This window comes from Camelina sativa, chromosome 19, assembly GCF_000633955.1.
Source record: "Camelina sativa cultivar DH55 chromosome 19, Cs, whole genome shotgun sequence".
NCBI classification, from domain to species: Eukaryota; Viridiplantae; Streptophyta; class Magnoliopsida; order Brassicales; family Brassicaceae; genus Camelina; species Camelina sativa.
Genome location: NC_025703.1, coordinates 5,278,161 through 5,301,326, shown reverse-complemented (window position 1 = coordinate 5,301,326; position 23,166 = coordinate 5,278,161). Strand labels below are relative to the sequence as shown.

Below are 23,166 nucleotides of genomic sequence, written 5' to 3'. Positions count from 1 at the left end.
TTCTGACCATGGTTTGGTTGTTGAACTTGTTTTGTTTGTTTGTGCAGGTCGGAAAACCTGGGTTTTGTGTTGTGATATCCGACAATTAGGGCTGCTCTGATGATGGAATTTGGGAACTTAAAGTAGACAACAAACTTCTGACGAGGGTTGTTCCGCTAAAAGCTACAACAAGTTTATGCGAACTAGAAGATGTTGTTATCCAAGAATTTGGATTGGTCCAGAAGAAGGCGAAATTAAGTTATGTAATCCTGACGTATATGGAATTCATGACTAGAGTGAAGACTCCACCGGTTATTGTGACAACGAACGTTGGTCTTGACCAGTACAAGATAATGTTGGGTACAAATCGAGGGTTAAATCTGTTTGCGACTTTTGAAGAGTCTAAGAAACGAGCTAATTCGGAGGAAGATTTGCCGGTACCAGACAGAGAACCTTTAGGCGATGGGTGTGTTAAGCAGACATGTGGATTATCATCTCGTATGAGTAGTAGCGGTGTTGGGGAGGATGTTATTGGTGAGGCTTCAACTGCCGGGTCGAAGACATTTGTTGTTGAGTCGAAACCTGTAGATGAGGAATTTATGGCAGGGGTAGCTGAAATTGAAAGGAAATTAGAGGAAGAGAGAAGATATGTTGTTGATGGTTTGATTGAAGATGATTCTGGCGCAGAACAAGATAATACTCATTCTGCTGAAGAGAAAGTCGTGTCTGGAGAAGATAGTTTTGATGAGTGTGTGGAGGAAGATGGAGTAAAATTGAGTGAGATGACAGTAACACCGAAATCATATGATAAAGAGTTTTGGGGAAATTTCATAGGTGATCAGTTTGGGCGAGTGGATGTTGTGGAGGTTATGTGTAGTACAAATTCCTTCTTTGATCATACAATGATTTTGAATGGTGGGGTTCCAGTTAAGGAGGAAGAAAAGGCGAAGCTAATGGGTCAACCGTGGATAGGTAACAGAGGTGGTCAGAGGAGTGGACCCGTTGATGAAGGAAGGGGGTCTGTTTGGACAGAAGATCGTGGACAGAGGAGGATAGAGGACAGGGAGATTATTCTTCGATAGGCCAACTGAATCCAATCCAAGAAGGTTGGACTATCACCGGAGCCTGGAATCTTGTCAAGTAACCCATAGATGTTCCTATATGCAAGCAGTTGAAGGGATAGAGGAAAACCGTGCAAACGGAAGGTCTTCTGTTGCAACAGTGTATTGAATGTATCTAAGGCGTTAGCGACCTTTGATACCTTGTCCTGAAGGCGAGGTCTCTTAGCAACTGGTTTTGATGGGGGGTTGATGTCAGGTCTCATGGTTGATATTGTCTTCAAGAAGGACTCCCTGCCCCAAGGAAAAGCTAGGAAAGAATCAATATCTTGAAGCATGTCAACATACTTCAAGGTTGGTCTATGTGTTTGGCTTGAGGCTATGAGTACACCATCAACAATGAGAAGAAGCGCTAGGCGTAGCTTTCTATCTGGATCATTTATAGCTGGGTCTTCGAAAATCTTGTGGCACATCAGCTAGAGTGGCCTTACGATCATCGCCAATCAACTGATCTCAATAACAGACGTCGTCATAGGCAGGAGCAGGGTCGTAATCGGGATCGTAATCTTCAGGGTATTCGCCACATGGCAAGCCAGTAACACCACCAAACTCGACCAAATAAAACCTCATGGGGTATCCACCAAACACAGTCCACATCTCATATTTCTGTTTGGACAGAAGCTGTCTACAGAGGAGAGCGTGGACTAATTTGCAAGATATAGGACACTCACTAATTTTAAGACTAAAAAGCGAACCCAAACTTGAATTCAAAATCCTCTCCATCTGTTATGTGCCTCGAAGTACCTTGCAAATTGCAGTGAGGATGTCAGGTCTGGAATAGACATTGAGCCTTGCCTCTGGGTAATGGTCGGTTGCGAATAGACGAGTAGGAAGACGCTCATCGACCTCAACACATTCAGGTGAAGGTTGCTCGGTAGCAGAGATGGAAGGAGTATTGCTCGACGACGGTTGGTCTGGGAAATGTTTGAAGAAATGAGTAATGCGGCGATTAGCTTTCATACTCTCCGGTGAAATTGACCAAATTAAAAAGGAGAAGAAGATGGTGGGGGTGATTCCGACAACGGGAATTGCGAGAAGGAGGAGACCGCCGTGATTTTAATACTCTCTGGTGAAATTGACGAACTTCAATCTGAGAAGAAGATGGTGTCTACGATTCCTCTACGCTTTATTCCGGCAACAAGAAGAACTCGAAGGTTGCCGAGGCCGATTTCGTCAACAAAAAGAAGTCGTTACTGTGGGAGAATTAGGGTTTGAGAAAAGGGGAACGAAGAAAGGAGGAGACCAACAAGAGTTTGATTTTTTTTTAACTTTCACCAAAGAGAGAGTGGAAAATTTTTAAAATTAGTGGGTAAAAATTGTGAGATGAAAAAAGAGAGTTAAAAGTGAGTGAAGTGAGTTTGAAAGGGCAAGATATAATTTCATAGGGGTAAAATATAGTAGTAGTAGAAAGTGGGTGTATGTGTTATTAGAGTTTGAGAAAGTGGGTGTGGGTGCAATATTCTCAAAAATGAATATAGTGATCGTGATAAAGATTCAACTATTTTTTTTTTTTTTTTATGTTTGTATCAATTCTTTTTGCTAATTGTTCTTTAACAAAATCAGTCACAAGCTTTTAACGTGGCGTCCGTTGCTTGTTTCTGCTAAGTCGGCCACTATTTTGGGCCGTTAATGGTACTCTCGTTACGGCCTCCATTTTGAGCCGTTAATACTATGTTTCTTTTTGGCCGATGTCATTGTCCTTGCCCATGCCCCTTCAGGACCCAGATTCTTCGGTTCCAGCATATTCCCAAGTAACATCCGACACAATCGGATAATCTCGTCAACCATTCACAACACGCCATGTCATCAACGAATAAGACTCATGCCACCTCAGTCACACGGGTCAAGGGACTCAAGCTTCACAAAAGCTCCTATCGTCCGACTTGTTTATTTTCCACGTGTTCATCTCTTCCAGAATAATAAACAAAATTAATCTCAGCCGTCAGTTTCTCTTCTTCTTCTTCTTCTTCTTCTTCTTCTTCCCCCAATTCTCTCAACAGATAGAGATTTAAAAAAAAACCTTAAGCATACACTCACGAAATCGTCGTGACGAAACGATAAAACCCTAAACCATGGTTAAGGAGACTCTAATTCCTCCTTCGTCTACGTCAATGGCGACTGGAACATCGACGTCTTCGTCTCTTTCGATGACGTTATCCTCGACGAACGCGTTATCGTTTCTGTCGAAAGGGTGGAGAGAGGTATGGGACTCAGCTGATGCGGATTTGCAGCTGATGCGAGACAGAGCTAACTCCGTTAAGAATCTAGCGTCGAGCTTCGACAGAGAGATCGAGAATTTCCTCAATAACTCGGCGAGGTCTGCGTTTCCCGTCGTATCACCATCGGCGAGTGAAATTGGTATCATGAAGAAGCTTCAACCGAAGATTTCGGAGTTTCGTAGGGTTTACTCGGCTCCGGAGATTAGCCGTAAGGTTATGGAGAGGTGGGGACCAGCTAGGGCGAAGCTTGGGATCGATCTATCGGCGATTAAGAAGGCGATTGTTTCTGAGATGGAATTGGATGAGCGTCAGGGAGTTTTAGAGATGGGTAGGATGAGGAAACGGCGTAATAGGGATAGGGTTAGGTTTACGGAGTTTTTCGCGGAGGCTGAGAGAGAGGGGGAAGCTAGTTTTGGTGATTGGGAACCGATTAGGTCTTTGAAGACTAGGTTGAAAGAGTTTGAGAAACGAAGCTCATCGGAAATTTTGAGTGGGTTCAAGAACAGCGAATTTGTAGAGAAGCTCAAAACCAGTTTTGTAAGTTTCTCCAGCTATTAGGGAATCTAATTCAATTTCTGGATTAATTCATTCTACTCAAATTATGCAATCAGCTGAGGGTTTTAAAGAGTCTGAAGTTTCTAGCTTACTTGCAGAAGTCGCTTCTCTTGTAGTTACTTATGGTATTTAGCAACTCATCTAATTGGCGCTTTCTCTTTTGTTCTATTTTGCAGAAATCAATTTACAAAGAAACTGATGAGGCAAAGGTTGGTATTTGGAAGTTGGAGATCTATCAGTTCCATGATTTTTTAGATTGTTCACTCATGTTGTTTTCTTTATTTCTTCTTTGTTATACCATATAATTTAGTTAGACCTTGGTATAGTGTTAGATTTGGATTTTAACTTGACCTCCTTTAATGTTTTGTGCAGGATGTCCCTCCATTGGATGTACCTGAACTTTTGGCATGTTTGGTTAGACAATCTGAACCTTTTCTCGATCAGATTGGTGTAAGGAAGGGTAAGACTGCATTTTTCTCTTCATGATGCTTACTCTTTTTATCTGTTGTACCTATTGAGTCGTGGGATCAAAAATTTGAATTTTCTCTCTGATATAAGAGTGTTTTTGATTAGTGGGTTGCTTGCTTCATCAGAAGTTTAGCTGGTGAGAGTTGATGTTTGACATAATCGGACTCTTTCTGGATATCTTAAACTTAGAAGTCTAGATTATGGAAACATATCACTCAAATAACATCTGCCATAGACTTGACAATTTCCAGATGTGTAGGTTAATGGTTTTAAATTATCGCACAGTTTAGTACTTACATGAGAAACTAAGTCCATTATTTTGTCTTACAGATACGTGCGACCGAATAGTAGAAAGCCTTTGCAAATGCAAGAGCCAACACCTTTGGCACCTCCCATCTGCCCTAGCATCCGATTTAATTGAAAATGATAACCATGGAGTTGATTTGGATACGAGGATTGCCAGTGTTCTTCAGAGCACAGGACATCATTATGATGGTGGGTTTTGGACTGATTTTTTGAAGCCTGAAACATCAGAAAACAAAAGGCATGTGGCCATTGTTACAACGGCAAGTCTTCCGTGGATGACCGGAACAGCTGTAAATCCCCTATTCAGAGCGGCATATTTAGCAAAATCTGCAAAACAGAGTGTTACGCTCGTGGTTCCTTGGCTCTGCGAATCTGATCAAGAACTAGTCTATCCAAACAATCTTACCTTCAGTTCACCTGAAGAACAAGAGAGTTACATACGTAAATGGTTGGAGGAAAGGATTGGTTTCAAGGCTGATTTTAAAATCTCCTTTTACCCAGGAAAGGTATGTTGATCATTTTGGATTCTATACTTTGTTTCTATGACTGCCAATATGCTTTTCAATTATATCTTGAGAGTAACTGAGCTTTCTGGTTTCTTGTAGTTCTCAAAAGATAGGCGGAGCATCTTTCCTGCTGGTGACACTTCTCAATTTATACCGTCAAAAGATGCTGACATTGCTATACTTGAAGAACCTGAACATCTCAACTGGTATTACCATGGCAAACGTTGGACCGATAAATTCAACCATGTTGTTGGAATTGTCCACACAAACTACTTAGAGTACATCAAGAGGGAGAAGAATGGAGCTCTTCAAGCATTTTTCGTGAATCATGTAAACAACTGGGTCACACGAGCGTACTGCGACAAGGTGAATCATCTACTATCTCTCTTTGAACCTGTTTACTGTTGCTTGAACCCTCTTTAAAAATAGTACACAAGCTAATACATATTTTTTTCCACTCCTGAAAGGTTCTTCGCCTCTCTGCGGCAACACAAGATTTACCAAAGTCTGTTGTATGCAATGTCCATGGTGTAAATCCCAAGTTCCTTATGATTGGGGAGAAAGTTGCTGAAGAGAGATCCCGTGGAGAAAAAGCCTTCTCAAAGGGTGCATATTTCTTAGGCAAAATGGTGTGGGCTAAAGGATACCGAGAACTAATAGATCTGATGGCTAAGCACAAGAGCGAACTTGGGAGCTTCAATCTAGATGTCTATGGGAACGGTGAAGATTCAGTGGAGGTCCAACGTGCAGCAAAGAAACACGACTTGAATCTCAATTTCCTCAAAGGGAGGGACCACGCAGATGATTCTCTTCACAAGTAAGCTCTGAAAATATGCGGGTGCTTTTGAAATTTTTTTAATGTTTCTCTCTCTGATTGTTTTCCCCTCTCGTCTTAATGAAGGTACAAAGTGTTCATAAACCCTAGCATCAGCGATGTTCTATGCACAGCAACTGCAGAAGCACTAGCCATGGGGAAGTTTGTAGTCTGTGCAGATCATCCTTCAAACGAGTTCTTCAGATCATTCCCGAACTGCTTAACTTACAAAACATCGGAAGACTTTGTGTCCAAAGTGAAAGAAGCAATGACGAAAGAGCCATTACCTCTCACTCCAGAGCAAATGTACAATCTCTCTTGGGAAGCAGCAACACAGAGGTTCATGGAGTATTCAGATCTAGATAAGATCTTAAATGATGGAGATGGAGGACGGAGGATGCAAAAATCAAGATCTGTTCCAAGCTTTAACGAGATGGTCGATGGAGGATTGGCATTCACACACTATGTTCTAACAGGGAACGATTTCTTGAGACTATGCACTGGAGCAACACCAAGCACAAAAGACTATGATAAGCAACATTGCAAGGATCTGAATCTTGTTCCACCTCACGCTCATAAACCAATCTACGGCTGGTAGATTATTTCCCCCACAGGCAGTTATTGCTTTTGACTTGTTAAGCAGCCACTACGTTCATTGTTTCCCTTATTATTATTGCTACTTTCTATAGTTGTTGAAAGGTTGTTAATAGAAAGGGTAGATAACTAGGTATGTCTTTTTGTAGAATACGAAGCGTATTTGATGATATATATTAAAAAAATAACTACAGTTTATATTAGCAAAAAAATGTGAACTCTGAAGACCGTTTTGTGATCTTTGTCGTGATTTTGGTACTGTTTTGAATTATCTTGATATATACACATGTTCTTTCGTTTCACAGATCCAAGCTATTTCCCATTTCTTACTCCAAAGATGTAATCATGTAAAGAACCCTATTAACACGAAAAAACAAACCAATAGAGAAATTAGTGCCCCTCGATTAATACTTTCTCCCCGGAATAACACAATTTTAGAGTTATTGTTGAAATTAATCAACGTAACGACAAGGAAAATGATGGGAAAAGTGGTGGTGGTTTCTGCTTTGGCAACTAGTGTTAGGTCACTTACGTCGTCTTTTCTACGTGGGAGAGAATACGTGGATAAATTGAACTTTCTTTCAATCTCTATCAATTATTATTCCTACACATGTAAAGACGATATATGATCACCAAAGTTTAGACTGAAGTATAATTTCTTAGCACAAATGGACTAATAATTGTTATTGAAAATTCATTTACCCATGTGATATATAAGCTCCAACCATCTGAACTTCTTTTGGTAACATGATTTTTTTTTTACATTTTGCACCAAATAACATTGAGATCATGGAAAAAAACAAATTTAAACAGATTCACAAACACAAACTTACTATTCGAAACAAGCAAGCTCATATGTAGTTTTGATATCACATTAGAGAATCTAACTATAACAGAAATATAATTGTTTTTTGTTTTTAAGGTTTTAAGTGTCCCTCTTTCAAATCGGGAAGCTTAAAGTGAAATCAACTAGCTGAATTTGCTTATTATGGTTGGTTGGGATCCGATGAAAATTTCTTCGACCACACATAAAGTCACCTTTCTAAAGTAAACTTGCACCGATCACATCAAACCATGAATTCATAATTTTCAACATTACTATAAATGTAGAAAAATATATATTCAATTATAAATAGTCCAAAATGACTGTTAACATTTAATATATCACAAATTCACAATATAAATTTACATGTTACAAGGTTTGTATGTTTTCAAATATTTTGTAATGTTTTCGAAAAGGAAAAAAAATACCGTTATTAGTACGTAGGGAGAATTATTATTTATGGTTTTAATATAAGAGTAGTACCTTTATTTCCCTATTACATTCCTATATATCCTACATACAATTAGCCCATTCTTTAGAGCACTTCATTAAAACAAAAAAAAAAATTAAAAATATCTCTTAACAACTTCTCCACTTTTCTTCCCACCACCACCCACCGTCGGAGAAAAAAATAAACCCACCATAATGACCTCCAAAGACTGTGGTTCCCACAGCCACTCTCGCCGGAAACTAATCCGGCGAATAATATGGTCTATAATCTTCTTCATTTTCATAATCTTCCTCACGATCCTCCTCGTTTGGGCAATTCTCCAACCTTCAAAGCCACGTTTTCTCCTCCAAGACGCCACCGTCTACGCCTTCAACGTATCCGGCAACCCACCAAACCTCCTCACCTCCAACTTCCAAATCACTCTCTCTTCCCGGAACCCTAACGACAAGATCGGTATCTACTACGATCGTCTTGACGTCTACGCTACGTACCGGAGCCAACAGATCACTTTCCGAACATCGATCCCTTCCACGTATCAAGGACACAAAGAAATCAACATCTGGTCGCCGTTTGTCTACGGAACCTCCGTTCCCGTCGCTCCTTTTAACGGCCTTGGTCTTGACCAAGATCAAGATAATGGTTCCGTTATGTTGATCATTCGTGCTGACGGTAGAGTGAGGTGGAAGGTTGGTACTTTTATTACCGGCAAGTATCATCTTTATGTGAAGTGTCCAGCGTATATAGACTTCGGTAACAAAGCTGCCGGAGTTATTGTCGGAAACAACGCCGTTAAGTATACGTTTACCTCTAGTTGTAGTGTTAGTGTCTGAAACGGCGACGGAGAAAAAAAATAAGGTAATCAACATCTACGTTAAATAATTTGTCTTTCCTTAATTACCACTCGTGATGTGAATTTTACATTTTGCTTATACGAATAGCAAATATTTACACATTCGTGATGTTGTTTGCTGTAACGAGTTTTAAGAATTTCAATATTGATCGGATAGTACTTTTATTATAGTTGAATGTTAAATTCTATTTTAGTGAATTTGTTTAAAGTATTTTTTTACTGATTTTGATGCATATTCTTCTGATCCTGTCAAATCTACTTTTGTTTGTAAACTTTTGATATGATTCTTTTTTGTGTAATGGTAAAGTTGGGCGGCGATGGAGATTAAATTTTAGTTGAATAGATTAGACTCGTTAATGTTTTGTGGACGTTGTGTGATAGTGTCATTGTCCATTTGTCTCCATCTTTTTTCTAAAATTAAATAGAAATCCATTTTTCATATAAAGACTTTTATATATTTGTACAATATCCCACAAACAATAAATTTATGTGGATTGGATTTATTTTAGTCATATTTAATTATTTATGGATTGATTATAGTTTCTTTTCATCTATTGGTGTCTGGCTTAAAATATGGTTTTCTTGCACATTACAAAAGCCCATTCCCCTAAAGTTTTGCTACATTCAAATAAAGTTAACACGTAACGTTACTTAGGGGTTACACCGTGAATATTCTTGGATCTTGAAATGGAAATATATGAGAATCCGGTATTCACTGTTACAAGTACACTTGCAAGAATTCAGCTAATAGTGCCTAGTTTTATTATATTTTGCATTTTTATACTAAATGTAATTAGTAGCTATACTTGGCTCTAATGACTCTAGAGATTATGTGACGCAGGAGAGAAGACTTATCTCTTGTTAATTTGCATTTTCATACATTCTGATCTCAAACATGGTCCCTTAAATTGACAAATGAAAGAAGAATATGGTCCTTTAAAACTTAGTATTATTGAAGTGTTGAGAGAAATAATAATATAAGAACCGTTGACGGAAAAAGTCAGTCACCAATATTACGTTGGATTTCAATCACATGATAGACACGCAACGTTCTATATCTCAAATAAAGTTATAAGAAACCTAACCCTTGGATTTTCTTTGATAAAACAAAAAATAAAGTGGTTACGAACGTGCTATATGGGCTGTTTCACACCGGCACTATAGAACGTCCGAGTAAGACTCTGCCAAACTCATAGTATAATTTCCTAGAAAGTGGCCTTATTCTACCTAACTTCAAAATAATTTACAACATCGGAAATTTTTGGATTACTACTTGATCAATTGTGTGCATATTTAGAATTAAGCAATATTTGATTAAATGGAACTTTCTCCAAATACTTTCGATCAGTTATATTTTCTTGATACAGTTTTTATATCAAAAACAACTAAAACTAAGTACTTTAAAATGTGAATAAAAATGATGATCACATCTACCTTAGACAATTGAGTTTGTGCATTCATGACTATTGAGCTTAAGCCTATTATGTTGGGCCTAATTATTATTCGTTAGGGTCTGTTATGATCTTAGAAGAGTCTTCGGCTGTGTAAACCAAACATCATAGAAATTAGAACGACAAGGCTTCTACAATTTGGGATATCATATTTACTTAAATCACATTTTAAGTGCGAATTGAGAATTGAGAAACAAAATCTTAAAGAAAAAGCCTGCTTACTTAAAACCTTGAGTCATTGCATGAAAGAACTACATCAAATAAAAAGGGGCCTCATATTGAAAATTTTCAATAGTCTATTAAAAAGTGGCCAGCTAGTTTTAAAAATTAGTTAAGCTTTAAAGATTTGAATTGCTTCTCGATTGCTGAAAAAGCTCCTGACCACATTCAAAACCCTATCAAACCATGCAACAGATTGTAACGGCACTTTTTTTCCTTTACAAAAAACTAAACCATTGGTTAAGAAATAACCCAGTCTTAGACTTGTAATCAATAACAAAATAAAAAATTAGCAAATATGGTCACAAATTAAAACTTTCCTAATAATGGACAAAAAAGATACTTATAAAATATACACAAGAAGTGAAATTGCGTCGTTTTAAATTCGTTTCCTAAATTTTTTTTTAAAAACGCGTTACATTAATTAAAAATCTTTGATTTGAATTAAATCACACAATTATCTATTTTCTATATATATATATACATTAACCTCTTCATCTTCATCTACACTAAACCGAACCAGTCGTATTCTGAAATCTCTGTTTTCAATTTAATTTATCTCTCTCTCTGGCAAATCGTCGAACACTTATGGGGTCCAAACAACCATACCTAAACGGCGCGTACTACGGCCCATCGATTCCTCCTCCTCCGCCGCCCAAATCTCACCGCAGGTCATACGACTCGCCAGGAATCGGATGCTGTTGCTTCAGCTGCATCGGAAACTGCATCGGAAGCTGTCTACGCTGCTGCGGTTGCTGTATCCTAAGCCTGATCTGCAACATCCTCATAGCTGTAAGCGTAATCCTCGGACTCACCGCTTTTATCCTCTGGCTCATCTTCCGTCCAAACGCCGTCAAATTCTACGTCTCCGACGCTAACCTGAACCAATTCAGCCTCGATCCAAACAACAATCTACATTACAGTCTCGATCTCAATTTCACAATCCGTAACCCTAACCAACGAGTCGGGGTCTATTACGATGAGATCTCGATTTCTGGATACTACGGAGACCAGAGGTTCGGATCTGTGAACGCGTCGTCGTTTTTATCAAGGGCATAAGAACACGACGGTGGTCGTAGCGAAAATGGAAGGGCAGAATCTGGTGGTGCTCGGCGACGGAGCGAGGTCGGATCTGAAGGAAGATGAGAGATCTGGGATTTATCGGATCGGTGCTAAGTTGAGGCTAAGTGTTAGGTTTAAGTTTTGGTTTGTTAAATCGTGGAAGCTTAAGCCGAAGATGAAGTGTGATGATCTTAAGATACCTCTTCTTGGTGGTTCCTCTAATTCGACCGGAGGGTTTAAGTTTCAGCCAGTGGAGTGTGGCTTTGACTTATCCTAGTCAACTCTCCTAGTTTTATGATTTCTTTATTTGCATTAGAAGAATATTATTATGTTTTCTTTGATTAGTTCATATGGATAATGAATTTTATGTGGTAGTCTTGGAGTTATTTTGTGTTCTTAGTTCCTTGCTCATTTTTTTTTCTCTACGAAAAGCGAATCTAAAATGCACTAGCTTTTTAATCAATTTACAAGTTAGAACAATTGGCTAAGCTTATTAGAGTGAACGCTGGATAGAATTATGATTTCTAAATGGGATAACCAACAAATTGCGTTTTGTGTGTATCGCACTAAAAGCCAATCCAAACGGTGCATAAAACACTTTTACTACTTTCTTATGCCCTTTTTCTTTGGCTTTGGAAACGTTTTGTAGAAAAGCCAAAGTTGAGAAAAGAAAAGTTAGTATTATTACCATCACATCGTTTGTTGTCAAGAAATAGATTAGTTTAACTAAAAAAGCAGGTTAGCTAATTCGATTATACTTCATTTCATTTGTAGAAATTAATCTATATATTGCAATTGTGTAGATATACTATCTTCTTCTTTTTTTTGTTCTGTTCTTGTGGTTTAGATCTGGTTGATCATTCATATATATTACTGAGAATGCAAAGTCAAACTCTAGTTTCATCTTCGGTAAAAGTTTGATTTTCTCTAAAAGGTTCATTGTTTTTTTGACTTGTCATGAGTTCCCAAAGGACTGACTCATCATGTTCTTTCCTTCTCCGTTTGAGTTCACATTCATTGATATTATATATGGTAACATGTTTTCAATTTTCTCATTGCACCAATTCGCATTGTGTTTTATTTTTTCCGTGGTATATTATATATGGTCTCTAAAATCAACTATGTATACAAGACACAAAAATAGCCTAAAACTTTTGGTAATTAGATTCACATAAAACTAAACGGAAAACTCAAGGGAGATCGAGTTCCCAAAACAATTTGGTTCATTTAGGTATCCAAAACCGAAGTTTCAATGAACCTTTATATTATTAAAATTACAAAGTATCTCCTACTAAAGAGTTTAGTTTTTCTAGTTATGGCAATCGACCGGTTTACATAATTAAACCGATACTCAACCGAAAAGATTCCATCATCTTTGCTAAAGTCAACGGTTCAACGCCTCTGTTTTTGAGTATACTATAAATATGTGTGTTTGTCATTAAAACAAAGACTCAAAAAAAAGAAAAAAAAGAATGGCTTCCTCGATTTTCAAGTTGCTGCTACTGCAGCTTACGCTTGTGTTGTTGATTCAACATGCTGAATCTGGTTCTATCATCATATCTGTTCCCTTCGAGCTCGAAACAAGGATTTGTTTCTCTCCATCATCATCCTCATTTCTGTGAATAATTGCTGTGAAGTCGCAGCTATTCATCAACAGATCAACTCCTATGCAAAGGCTCTGGAGGTACACTTCCTGGTTGGCGTGGATGTTTTGTTTTCTCTAAGGTGTTCTTTGTTATGAAGCATTATAGAGAAGACAGATTTTATGTTCGCTTGTTGTGTATAATAGGACTAGCTAGGAGTGTTTTGCCTAAGGAGGTCTATGGCGGGGATCTGAAATTGGTTGGTTCACATTTGATACACAAAAAAATCTAAATTCGCACTGGTTGTGGTGGCACTAGAGTTTATTCCACGGCAGGTATGTGACAATGCTGGATTTGATGTAACTGATGATGGTTTAATTCTTAAATAAACTAAGACAAAAACACGCCATGCAAAGCGGTGAGCCTTCTCTCGCTGTCACAAGTTTGATGATACATCTATGTCAGTACAAACTAGTGCTACGTGCCTACGTTGTGTTTATTGTGCGACATATATACAGTGATTCATCCTAGAGGCCTCCTCCTCTAGCGTCTTTATTCTGGATTGCCAGTCTCACACGTGGCGCACGGCTCCAAGCTTGCCGGTGGAGCTGTATACTGTCTCTGTTGGCGTCATCGATGGAAAGATTTATGCCACAGGATTATGCGATGATGACGATCCCAATAATAATTTGAAGTTGAAGAATTCACTCTCGCTTTTCGACCCAAAAACACAAGCTTGGGATCCTCAGCCCCTCCCCTGCCGTCAGACAGTCGGTACGTTTTCCCGCCACAGCGCATCTATTGACGGAAAGTTACATGTGGTGGCTCATAAAATGATGGCTGTTTACGATGTCAAGGAATCTAAATGGGACGTACTCTCTAATCGATCAATGTATTATGGCATGGTTCCTAATTCTTATTGCCAGATAGATAATGTTGTCTACTCGGCTTCTCCGGAAGCATTCAGATGGTATGACATCCAGGCAGGAAGGTGGAGAGTTTTGCAGGGTTTGGTTGGACTACCCATGTTTCGTCGTGATTCTGTTTTCAGATTGGCTAATTTTGGTGGAAAGCTAGCTGTTATGTGGTGGCAGACGATCTGTTTTTATACCGGTAAGAAGAAGATTTGCTGTGCGGAGATTGCGCTTGAAAGGCGCAGCAGCAGCGCAACTTGTGAAATTTGGGGGAAAGTTGAGTGGTTTGATCATGTGCTTACCCTTACACCCATCAGTGAATTTGATGAATTCGTTAGTATTATTGCTGCTACTGTTTGATGGATGGATGTGTCGCAAGGCTTCAACTTTTGTCTTCTTTTAAGTCTATGTGATAGACCAAAAAGTAGAGGACACAAATTAAGGAAACCTGGGAGATGGAATTGAGTCAGTGAGTGGAGTAAGGAGGCTCACCTGTAACGAAGTATTATTGTGCTTTGATTTGTATTTGTTTAGTTTATTTTACATCAGTTCGTTTTCGGTGTTGTTCTGTTTCGTAGTTTTAAAATTAAAATCACTTTCTGTTGTACCCTTGTTTAAAAAGAGAGCATTGTAACGTATAAGAATCATCTTTGAGCTTTAAGGCAAGCATAGTTCTCGTTTTTTTTCCGAATAAATGAAGCAGGAGATCAAAAATTAAGTTTCTTTTTTATTTACAACCGTATAATCATCTTTAGCATGCGACCATTCTCAGCCTTTGGTTTCGTGAATGAGTTGCTCAAAACCCGCATATGAGAATGTCTTTTTGAAAGCTACACCATCAACGAGGAAAGAGTCTCTCATATTACCACCAGGAACCTGCAGAGAAAACCATGACATTAGCTTAGATGCATCATTAACCTGGCTTTACAGTATAGGCACAATGGGGAAAGTCTATAACAGGACTTGGATCTTGAAGAATCTCAATCAAAGACAAATTGTTATAGAAGTCAATCATATGGACCCTGTAGCACTAAGCCAATTCACACTTCCTCAAATTTAACTGGACCTAGGAATGAAATGCAATGGATAGAGGCAGAATGCTGCAGATGATTGAAACTAGAAAACACGAAAATGCTATCCTATTTGATTGCAAATAGCCATGTAGAAATCCATTGATAGATAAAATTGAAGTCGCAAGATAAACAGAACACAGCACAAAAACATTAATTGACATAATGCAAAGCCAGTTTAAAACATTCCCAGAAAGAAACAACAGATTTGTAGAATTAAAAAAACAAAAATGTGTGTTTACCTTCTTGATCCCAATCAGATTTAGCCTGTCGTCATTCCCAATAGCCATTACAGCATCAACAACCATTGTAGCAAAAAACTCCTTTTCCCCACCAATAAGCTTAGATGAAAGAGTAGTAGCAGCACATTTAGCCAACAAACCTTTCTTCTCCTCTACACTCTTCCCCTCGATGCTAACAGCGAGTGCTTTAACCTTCTCAATTGCCTACATCAATAAAAGAGTAGTGATTTTAATGTGTTAAAAGATCCAACAATTAAAAAAAAATACTTGTAATTGTACTAACGAAAAGAAAAAGTACAAACCAAAGTGCAAGCAGTGCGGTAACTCCTGATTAAATTCTGAGCGTGAACACCATCCTCAATAAATGGCTTAGCCTCCTTCAAAAACTCTGCTGCTAGAAGAACAACAGTAGTTGTCCCATCACCCACCTATAACCAAACAACAGACCATTCAGAGTATATGTATGTGTCAGAAAAACAAAACCATAATAAATAAAGGAAAGAGATACAATTTTGTGGCAAACTTAATATACTGCTAGACGACTGCAATACTAACTAAACTACGCAATAAAACACTAGCCTTACATAAAACTAAGTTCAAAGCAAGAAGCAACCCGAATATAATTCTATCCAACCAAAATAAGTAGTTCCAAAAAGTCCAACACCCTTCAAAGATTGATTAACTACGTTCAGACAATCCTCTTAGCCAATAGATCGAAGCCAACACTAGTGGAATTTATGTAACTGCAGAAACTGGCTCAAGTCACAATGAGTAGCTTAACTAACTGAGTTTGTTTAGGAATTGGAGTCGAAACGAAAGAACGGTTCAAGTACTAACATCGACTGAAACAATTACAGTGAAATATTGAGAACTAAGGTTATAGCAGCTCATCACATAAATCAATAACTGACCGCAAAGGATTGAAAAATTATTCTCTTATCAGAATCCAACAGACACATGAAATTCAAATCATACTAACATTTGAAATCCCAAGTAAGAATTCGTTCCAGGATTCGATGAATTTTGGTTGCTGAAAACGTCATCAAATGAACAAAAAGTTGGAAACTTTTAAAGCTTCTGAAAGTCAACTGGGTCTTCATATCCAAGGCAAACACACGAAGTGAAAAGAAAAGAAAAAAAAAAGTAAAGCTTTCCAATCACTAAAGTAAAACAAAGAACCGGAGGGTTAAGACCTTCTTTACCGGTGGGTTCAACCCCAGTCTCTTAGTGTTTTGTTGCCAAAAAATAAATCAGAACAAAAGAAAAAATATAAGGAGAGTTGTTATATAGTATATCTATTTGTGATCTAAGAGACGCTACGTGTCAGCGTGGTATTGGGTGGACGGAAAAATAGAAAACGTGGAAAATTTTTTTTTGCTTCCCTCGTTTTCTTTCTCTTTCTCTCTCTCTTTCTCTCGTGATTGCGAGAAAACGAAAATTTTTTTTTGGAATTGTCTGGGTGTGGAGGAAGAGGAGATTGCTGTCGAAGGAGATATTCATCATCTTGAATTGATGAGTCAGCCGTGTCCCATCGCGATATTTTGATTGAATCGTGAGTCGGCTCTGATTGCATGTAGGAGAGGCGATTTGGAAATTAGGGTTTCGTGAATTGGGAGTCCACTCAATCGGAAAAGATTGAATCAATTGGAAGCAGAGGGTAAGTTTCTCAATTCAATTATTGATTGAATCAATTTTGATTAGTGTTTGATGATTAGGGTTTTTTGATTTTGGATCGAAAATTAGGGTTTCTTTATGTTTCTTAGAAAATTAAGATTCTTGGTGTTCATGTGTTCCGTTTTGATCCTTACTTTAGCAGATGAGTACTTTTTAACTCCGGTTATGATGAATTTGAAAAGATTTGGCCATGAATGTATCGCAATATGCTGATTAAAGTTACTAACTTGATTCAACAGAAGCTATTTGTTGTTTTTGGTGTTGTTATTTGTGTAAGCTAATGATGATCCGTTTTGGTTAAGTTTAGATAATGTGTGGAGATGGATATGTAATTGTTTCGATTCTTGACACATGATTGTTTTTTGTGTTGTTATTAGTTGTTTTTGATGTTGTTATTTGTGGTAGTTAATGATGATTTAGTAAATGTTTCTGTTTTTGACACATGATTGTATAATTTTAGAGTACATTGTTCTTGTTCGATTTAGCTTGTTCATGAATGATTAATTTTATTTTGAATTTGGGCTTCATTAACCGCGGATCTGTCTTTTGTTTTGAGGTTAAATGGACAAACATGGATTGATGCATTGATGAATATAGAGTGTGAAGGATCTATTGAGTATGGACAAACATGGATCTCTTCGGCCATGAAGGAAGGTAATCATCATCCTCAACTTTTTTGCATTTATTTGGTGTTAGTTAAAGCTTTTGTTTGTTGGTTGTGATAAATAGATTTAGTACTTGCTAGTGTAGGTATTAGTGTAGTCTTTGATGTTATAGCTTTTGTTTGTTGGTTGTGATAAATAGGTTTAGTAATTGCTATTGTTGGTATTAGTCTAGTCAGTCATTGATGTGTTAGTTGGGTGTGAAGATTTTCAATGTGTGGTTGTTGTAGTTTAGGTAAACACTTAATTTCAAAATTTAAAACAACATTAATATAAACTAAACCTTATAAATTCAAACACAAACAAAACACAAGTCCTTGCTTTAGCAATCTCTTGTTTATCGATAAACACAAACAAACACATCTCCTTCTCCCTTTAGCAATATGGATCCAAACACAACCCCTTCTTGCTTTATGAATCTCTTGTTTCTCATTTAACAAAACACAAGTCCTTCTTGCTTTAGCAATCTCTTGTTTCTCATTTAACAAAACACATCTCCTTCTCCCTTTAGCAATATGGATCCAAACGATTACATGAATCCTTATCGTCCGACCTCTAGCTATTTGAATTTGTTACAAAGTCAACTTGATACCCAAAACCTCGATTACTTTCCTTCTCTAAGTCCATGTTCTGAAGCTCCATCTTCACCTGCATCCCCACAAGAAAACTGCAAGTCAAGGCAAGCATGGTTACCAATAGATGATACCATGTTAGTCAGCGCTTGGCTCAACACTAGCAAGGATCTAATTACTTCCAACCAACAAAGACTTGCATCCTTTTGGGGAAGGATTGCGAAATACTTTGCATCCTGTCCGAATGTTGTTGGTCAGCCAAAGAGAGAGGCGAGTCACTGTAAGCAGAGGTGGGGGAGGATAAATGACTTGGTGTGCAAGTTTTCTGGATGTTATGAGGCTGCGACTAGGGAGAAGTCTAATGGACATAATGAAGATGATGTGATGAAGTTAGCACATGAGATATACTTTAATGATCATGGACATAGGTTTACCTTGGAGCATGCATGGCTTGTCTTAAGATACGATCAAAAATGGTGTGCCTCCACATCTATTAAATGTAATGGAGTGAAAAGGGGAAGAGCGAGTATTGATGGGTCTGAACAGGATGCACACCATCCGATTGATGTGGATGAACCATTGCCCCGTCCAACAGGTGTTAAGGCGGCCAAGGGGAAGTCCAAAAAAAGCTCTAACACCCAACCGATTGATGTGGAGGAAGATGGGAAAGCTTACTTGGAGTTTCAGTTGGATCGAGTTTCGAAGATGTATGAGATGAAGCAGAACGACTTTGAATTGAAAGAGAAAGAGTTCGCTATGAAGAAGGAGCATATCAAGCATGTAATGCTTGAAAATCTGATTGCTAAAAAGGATTCATTACTGAATCAGAAAAAGCTCTTAAGGAGAAGCTAATTGATAACATGATGTCATCAGGTTGAACTTTAGAAGTTTGCATATATTGTATGACCTATGTTCGAATGAACTATGTTTAAGTTTGCTTCCTTGTGTTTTTTTGTAATCGAATGAACTTTGTTTAACTTTGCTTCCTTGTTTGTGTTTAACTTTGCTTCCTTTATGTTTATGTTTATGTTTGTTTAACTTGGGATGCTTTATTAATCGATTGGTTTTGTTATTAATCAGTTGGTTATGGTAATTGGTTTGTCATTGTAATGCAGGTCGGCAAGAGGCAAGTCACTCTTACCCGTGACACTAAAAGAAGTCGTGTTTGTACCCGTGACACCAAAAGAAGCCGTGTTTGTTCACTCTTACAAGTACACCAAAAGTCACGCTTTACCCGTGTTTGTACTATAATTTTGTATTTTTTGAATTCTACCACATGTTTGTCTATCATTTTAGACCACATATTGTATCCAATGTTTGTATACCACAAAATTATAGTTTTACTTTGACCACAAAATTCTCTATATAATGTCCAAAGCAAGCACATAAAATATTCACACCAAACCGATTACCAACACTACTCCTTCTCAAAATTCTAAACACCAAAGTACCTATCCTTTATTATCCTTCTCTAAAAATGGCTTCTTCTTCCCAAAATGATGTTGATGATATACTTGATGAATGTTTTAATCAAACATGCGATCAAATCACCAACCATGTTTGGCAAAATCTTCTTACTCCACCAATCCAAAGTCAACCACCACCTAAACCAAAAAAAAGCGAATTCACATTGAAAGAAATCGAGAAGTCGGTCATGACCACTTGTGGAATGATTATTTCAGTGAAGATCCTACTTACCCACCCAACATTTTCCGTCGCCGTTTTAGATTGAACAAGTCATTATTCATTCGTATTGTGGATAAGCTCGCAAATGAAGTTCCCTATTTTCAACAAAGAAGAGATGTTACCGGAAGGTTGGGTCTGTCTACATTGCAAAAGTGTACAGCAGCAATTCGTATGATGGCATATGGTTCTGCAGCGTATGCGTTTGACGAATACCTCCGACTTTCTGAAAGCGTGGCATTATCATGCTTGGACAATTTTACAGATTCAGTCGTAAATTTGTTTGGAGATGAGTACTTGAGAAGACCCACACCAGCAGATCTTCAAAGACTACTCGACATTGGCGAGTTTCGCGGATTTCCCGGCATGATAGGAAGCATCGATTGTATGCATTGGGAGTGGAAGAATTGTCCCACCGCATGGAAAGGTCAATACACCCGCGGATCTGGAAAGCCCACAATCGTTTTAGAGGCGGTGGCTTCGTATGATCTTTGGATCTGGCATGCTTTTTTTGGACTACCAGGTACATTAAACGATATTAATATTCTTGACCGATCTCCAGTCTTTGATGATATTTTGCATGGTCGAGCTCCTAAAGTTAAATACAGTGTCAACGGACATGTGTATAAATTGGTTTACTATCTGACGGATGGTATTTATCCAAAATGGTCTACTTTTATCCAATCTATTCCACTGCCACAAACTCTAAAAGCCTCTTTATTTGCAAGACAACAAGAAGCTGTGCGTAAAGATGTAGAGCGTGCTTTTGGAGTTTTGCAGGCTCGATTTGCCATAGTCAAAAACCCGGCTCTTATTTGGAATAAGGTAAAAATTGGGAAAATAGTGAGAGCGTGTATCATACTGTACAATATGATAGTAGAGGACGAACGAGATGGGTACACTCTATTTGATGAAACTGAATTCACACAAATGAAGTCAAGTAGAGCTTCAGAAGTTGACTACACGCTTCCAACACCCAAGCCTTCATGTGTCGCTACTATGGTCAAGAATCGAAAGGATGTTCGTGATCGAGAAAAAAATAAATGCTTGCAAGATGATTTGGTTGAGAATATTTGGGCAAAATTTGGAGCAAATCAGAATTAAAATTAATCATTCTCTCCATTTATAAATTGCACTTATGTTGTAATATGTATTCATGTTTTTATTATGTTTTGTATGTTTGGAAATTAATTAAAATGCAATATTTTCTAATTTTATAAAATCTTAAATGTTTACATATTTATACCACTTATATTCTATTTAAAACTTTTAAATTTAAATAAACAATATTTTCAAAAATAAAAATAAGAGACCCAAAATAAGAACTTTACTAATGGAAGAGAAAAATTTATCTAAAAGATCATGGATTCTTAGATACAAAATTAATTCATAAAAATCTTAAGATACCTCTTCTTGGTGGTTCCTCTAACTCAACCGGAGAGTTTAAGTTTCAGCCAGTGGAGTGTGGCTTTGACTTATCTTAGTCAACTCTCCTAGTTTTATGATTTCTTTATTTTCATAGTCTTTTTTTATTTTCTTCTAGTTTTCGGCATTAGAAATATTTGTATTTTCTTTGATTAGTTCATATGGATAATGAATTTTTATGTGGTGGTCTTTGTAGTTGGAAGATATATTTTGTGTTCTTAGTTCTTACTCATTTTTCTCTACGAAAAGCGAATCTAAAATGCACTATCTCTATAATCAATTTACAAGTTAGAACAATGGCTAAGCTTATTAAAGTGAACGCTGGATATAATTAGGATTTCTAATGGGATAACAACAAATTGCGTTTTGTGTGTATCGCACTAAAAGCCAATCCAAACGGTGCATAAAACACTTTTACTACTTTCTTATGCCCTTTTTCTTTGGCTTTGGAAACGTTTTGTAGAAAAGCCAAAGTTTTGTAGAAAGAAAAGTCAAAGTTGAGAAAAGAAAACTTAGTATTATTACCATCACATCGTTTGTTGTCAAGAAATAGATTGGTTTAACTAAAAAAGCAGGTTTGCTAATTCTATTATACTTCATTTCATTTGTAGAAACTAATCTATATATCGCAATTGTGTAGATAATATCTTTTTTTGTTTGTTCTGTTCTTGTGGTTTAGATCTGGTTGATCAATTCAGAGATATTACTAAAAGTTCAAACTCTAGATTTATCTTCGGGGTCGACTGCTTCACTTTTGGTAAAAGTTTTTTTTCTTTCTCAAAAAGACTTTTAACAGATTCATTGTCTTTTCACTTGTCAATGAGTCAAGACTCATCATGTTCTTTGATTCTCCGTCTGAGTCGCATTCATTGATGTTAATATGGTAACTTCTTTTTCAATTTTCTTGAAAACTCATTGCACCAATTCGCATTGTGTTCCATATTTTTCATGGTATGGTCTCTAAAATCAACTATGTATCGCATAAAATACAAGAAACAAAAATAGCCTAAATGTTTGAATCAAACATAAAACGATACGGAATTGAAACACAAGGGAGATCGAGTTCCCCAAACAATTTGGTTCATTTAGGTAACCAAAACTGAAGTTTCAATGAATCAAACCAAATCAAAATACATTCACAATCTAAGAAAACAAAATGTAAACCATCCCTCCCTCATTTACATCATCATCATCGTCAGCTTCATAGCGTCATGCCGTCATCTCCTCGACTTATCACACATATTCACATTACGTCCTAATTTTGACAACATATTGTATATATGATGTAGTCTTGGTTAATATTCATATTGGCGGAAAAAAAAAATGACGACGACAAAGTTGTAGTAACAAAAAAAACGAAATACTAAAATAATTCCGACAAAACCCGTAAAATAATTACGAAACTGTTCCACCTAATCTGTAAAAACCGTTGGAAGTAATTAAGCAAAATAAAAAAAAATTAACACATCTGAGAGCCTTGGAAATTGAAACAACAGCTAGTTCTGCTGCTGATGTCATAAACATCAATGACGTCATCCACATCCCGACCAGGAGATGGCGAAGGAGTGAAGTACGGAGGAGAGTCGCACGGCGTCAAGAACGGTGTTGGATCGCCGGAATATTCCATGGGAACGTCAACTCGGAGTTCGCCATCAGTATCTACTTCCACAGAGGCCACATCATCATTATCATCTTCCAATTGATCCAAATCCTCTTCCTCGATTGTGAACAAAAGCCTCGACACTCGCCACTTGTCCGCAGCCGTCACATCCTCCTCCAGCGCCGCAGCAGCAACAGCATGCTCCTCCATCTGTACAGAAACGATTCCGGTACTTGGCTCAATACGAGAACGAGAGTGATGGTTCTTCTTGCAACACATCAAGAATTGGAAAATAACCTCTTGACTTGCCGGAGACGGTAAAGATC

General features: G+C 37.6%; 5 protein-coding genes and 1 pseudogene across 5 annotated transcripts; 5 read left to right on the top strand and 1 right to left on the bottom strand.

Moving 5' to 3' along the window:
* LOC109124446 (digalactosyldiacylglycerol synthase 1, chloroplastic) lies at positions 3,073–6,752 on the top strand. The gene is made up of 7 exons (XM_010488533.1): positions 3,073–3,853; positions 4,048–4,080; positions 4,244–4,331; positions 4,670–5,151; positions 5,251–5,517; positions 5,619–5,968; positions 6,053–6,752. Exons 1-7 carry the CDS (start codon positions 3,170–3,172, stop codon positions 6,561–6,563), a joined length of 2,415 nt encoding a protein of 804 aa, XP_010486835.1. The 5' UTR covers positions 3,073–3,169; the 3' UTR covers positions 6,564–6,752.
* LOC104764922 (NDR1/HIN1-like protein 12) lies at positions 7,905–8,853 on the top strand. Its single transcript, XM_010488532.2, has one exon. The coding sequence runs from the start codon at positions 8,028–8,030 to the stop codon at positions 8,661–8,663; it is 636 nt and encodes a 211-aa protein (XP_010486834.1). The 5' UTR covers positions 7,905–8,027; the 3' UTR covers positions 8,664–8,853.
* Positions 9,012–11,826, top strand: LOC104764921 (annotated as a pseudogene).
* LOC104767458 (F-box/kelch-repeat protein At5g51250-like) lies at positions 13,407–14,594 on the top strand. The gene is made up of 2 exons (XM_010491482.2): positions 13,407–13,440; positions 13,530–14,594. Exons 1-2 carry the CDS (start codon positions 13,407–13,409, stop codon positions 14,270–14,272), a joined length of 777 nt encoding a protein of 258 aa, XP_010489784.1. The 3' UTR covers positions 14,273–14,594.
* On the top strand, positions 18,076–18,984 carry LOC104767457 (glutathione S-transferase T3-like). The gene has a single exon (XM_010491480.1). The coding sequence runs from the start codon at positions 18,076–18,078 to the stop codon at positions 18,982–18,984; it is 909 nt and encodes a 302-aa protein (XP_010489782.1).
* On the bottom strand, positions 22,384–23,161 carry LOC104764920 (the record flags this gene model as incomplete). Its single annotated transcript, XM_019240816.1, has 1 exon — positions 22,384–23,161. A coding segment is annotated over one exon (462 nt), but the record flags the coding sequence as incomplete, so codon positions are not given.

What these genes read in the sequence shown, in the direction of transcription:
- LOC104764922 (XM_010488532.2), top strand. Translation starts at nt 8,028, where the DNA reads ATGACCTCCAAAGACTGTGGTTCCCACAGCCACTCTCGCCGGAAACTA.
- LOC104767457 (XM_010491480.1), top strand. Translation starts at nt 18,076, where the DNA reads ATGGATCCAAACGATTACATGAATCCTTATCGTCCGACCTCTAGCTAT.
- LOC109124446 (XM_010488533.1), top strand. Translation starts at nt 3,170, where the DNA reads ATGGTTAAGGAGACTCTAATTCCTCCTTCGTCTACGTCAATGGCGACT. An exon ending in AAGAAACTGATGAGGCAAAG is followed by an intron (nt 4,081 to 4,243) that starts GTTGGTATTTGG and finishes TGTTTTGTGCAG; the next exon opens with GATGTCCCTCCATTGGATGT. An exon ending in TCAGATTGGTGTAAGGAAGG is followed by an intron (nt 4,332 to 4,669) that starts GTAAGACTGCAT and finishes TTTGTCTTACAG; the next exon opens with ATACGTGCGACCGAATAGTA.
- LOC104767458 (XM_010491482.2), top strand. Translation starts at nt 13,407, where the DNA reads ATGCAAAGCGGTGAGCCTTCTCTCGCTGTCACAA. An exon ending in GCCTTCTCTCGCTGTCACAA is followed by an intron (nt 13,441 to 13,529) that starts GTTTGATGATAC and finishes GATTCATCCTAG; the next exon opens with AGGCCTCCTCCTCTAGCGTC.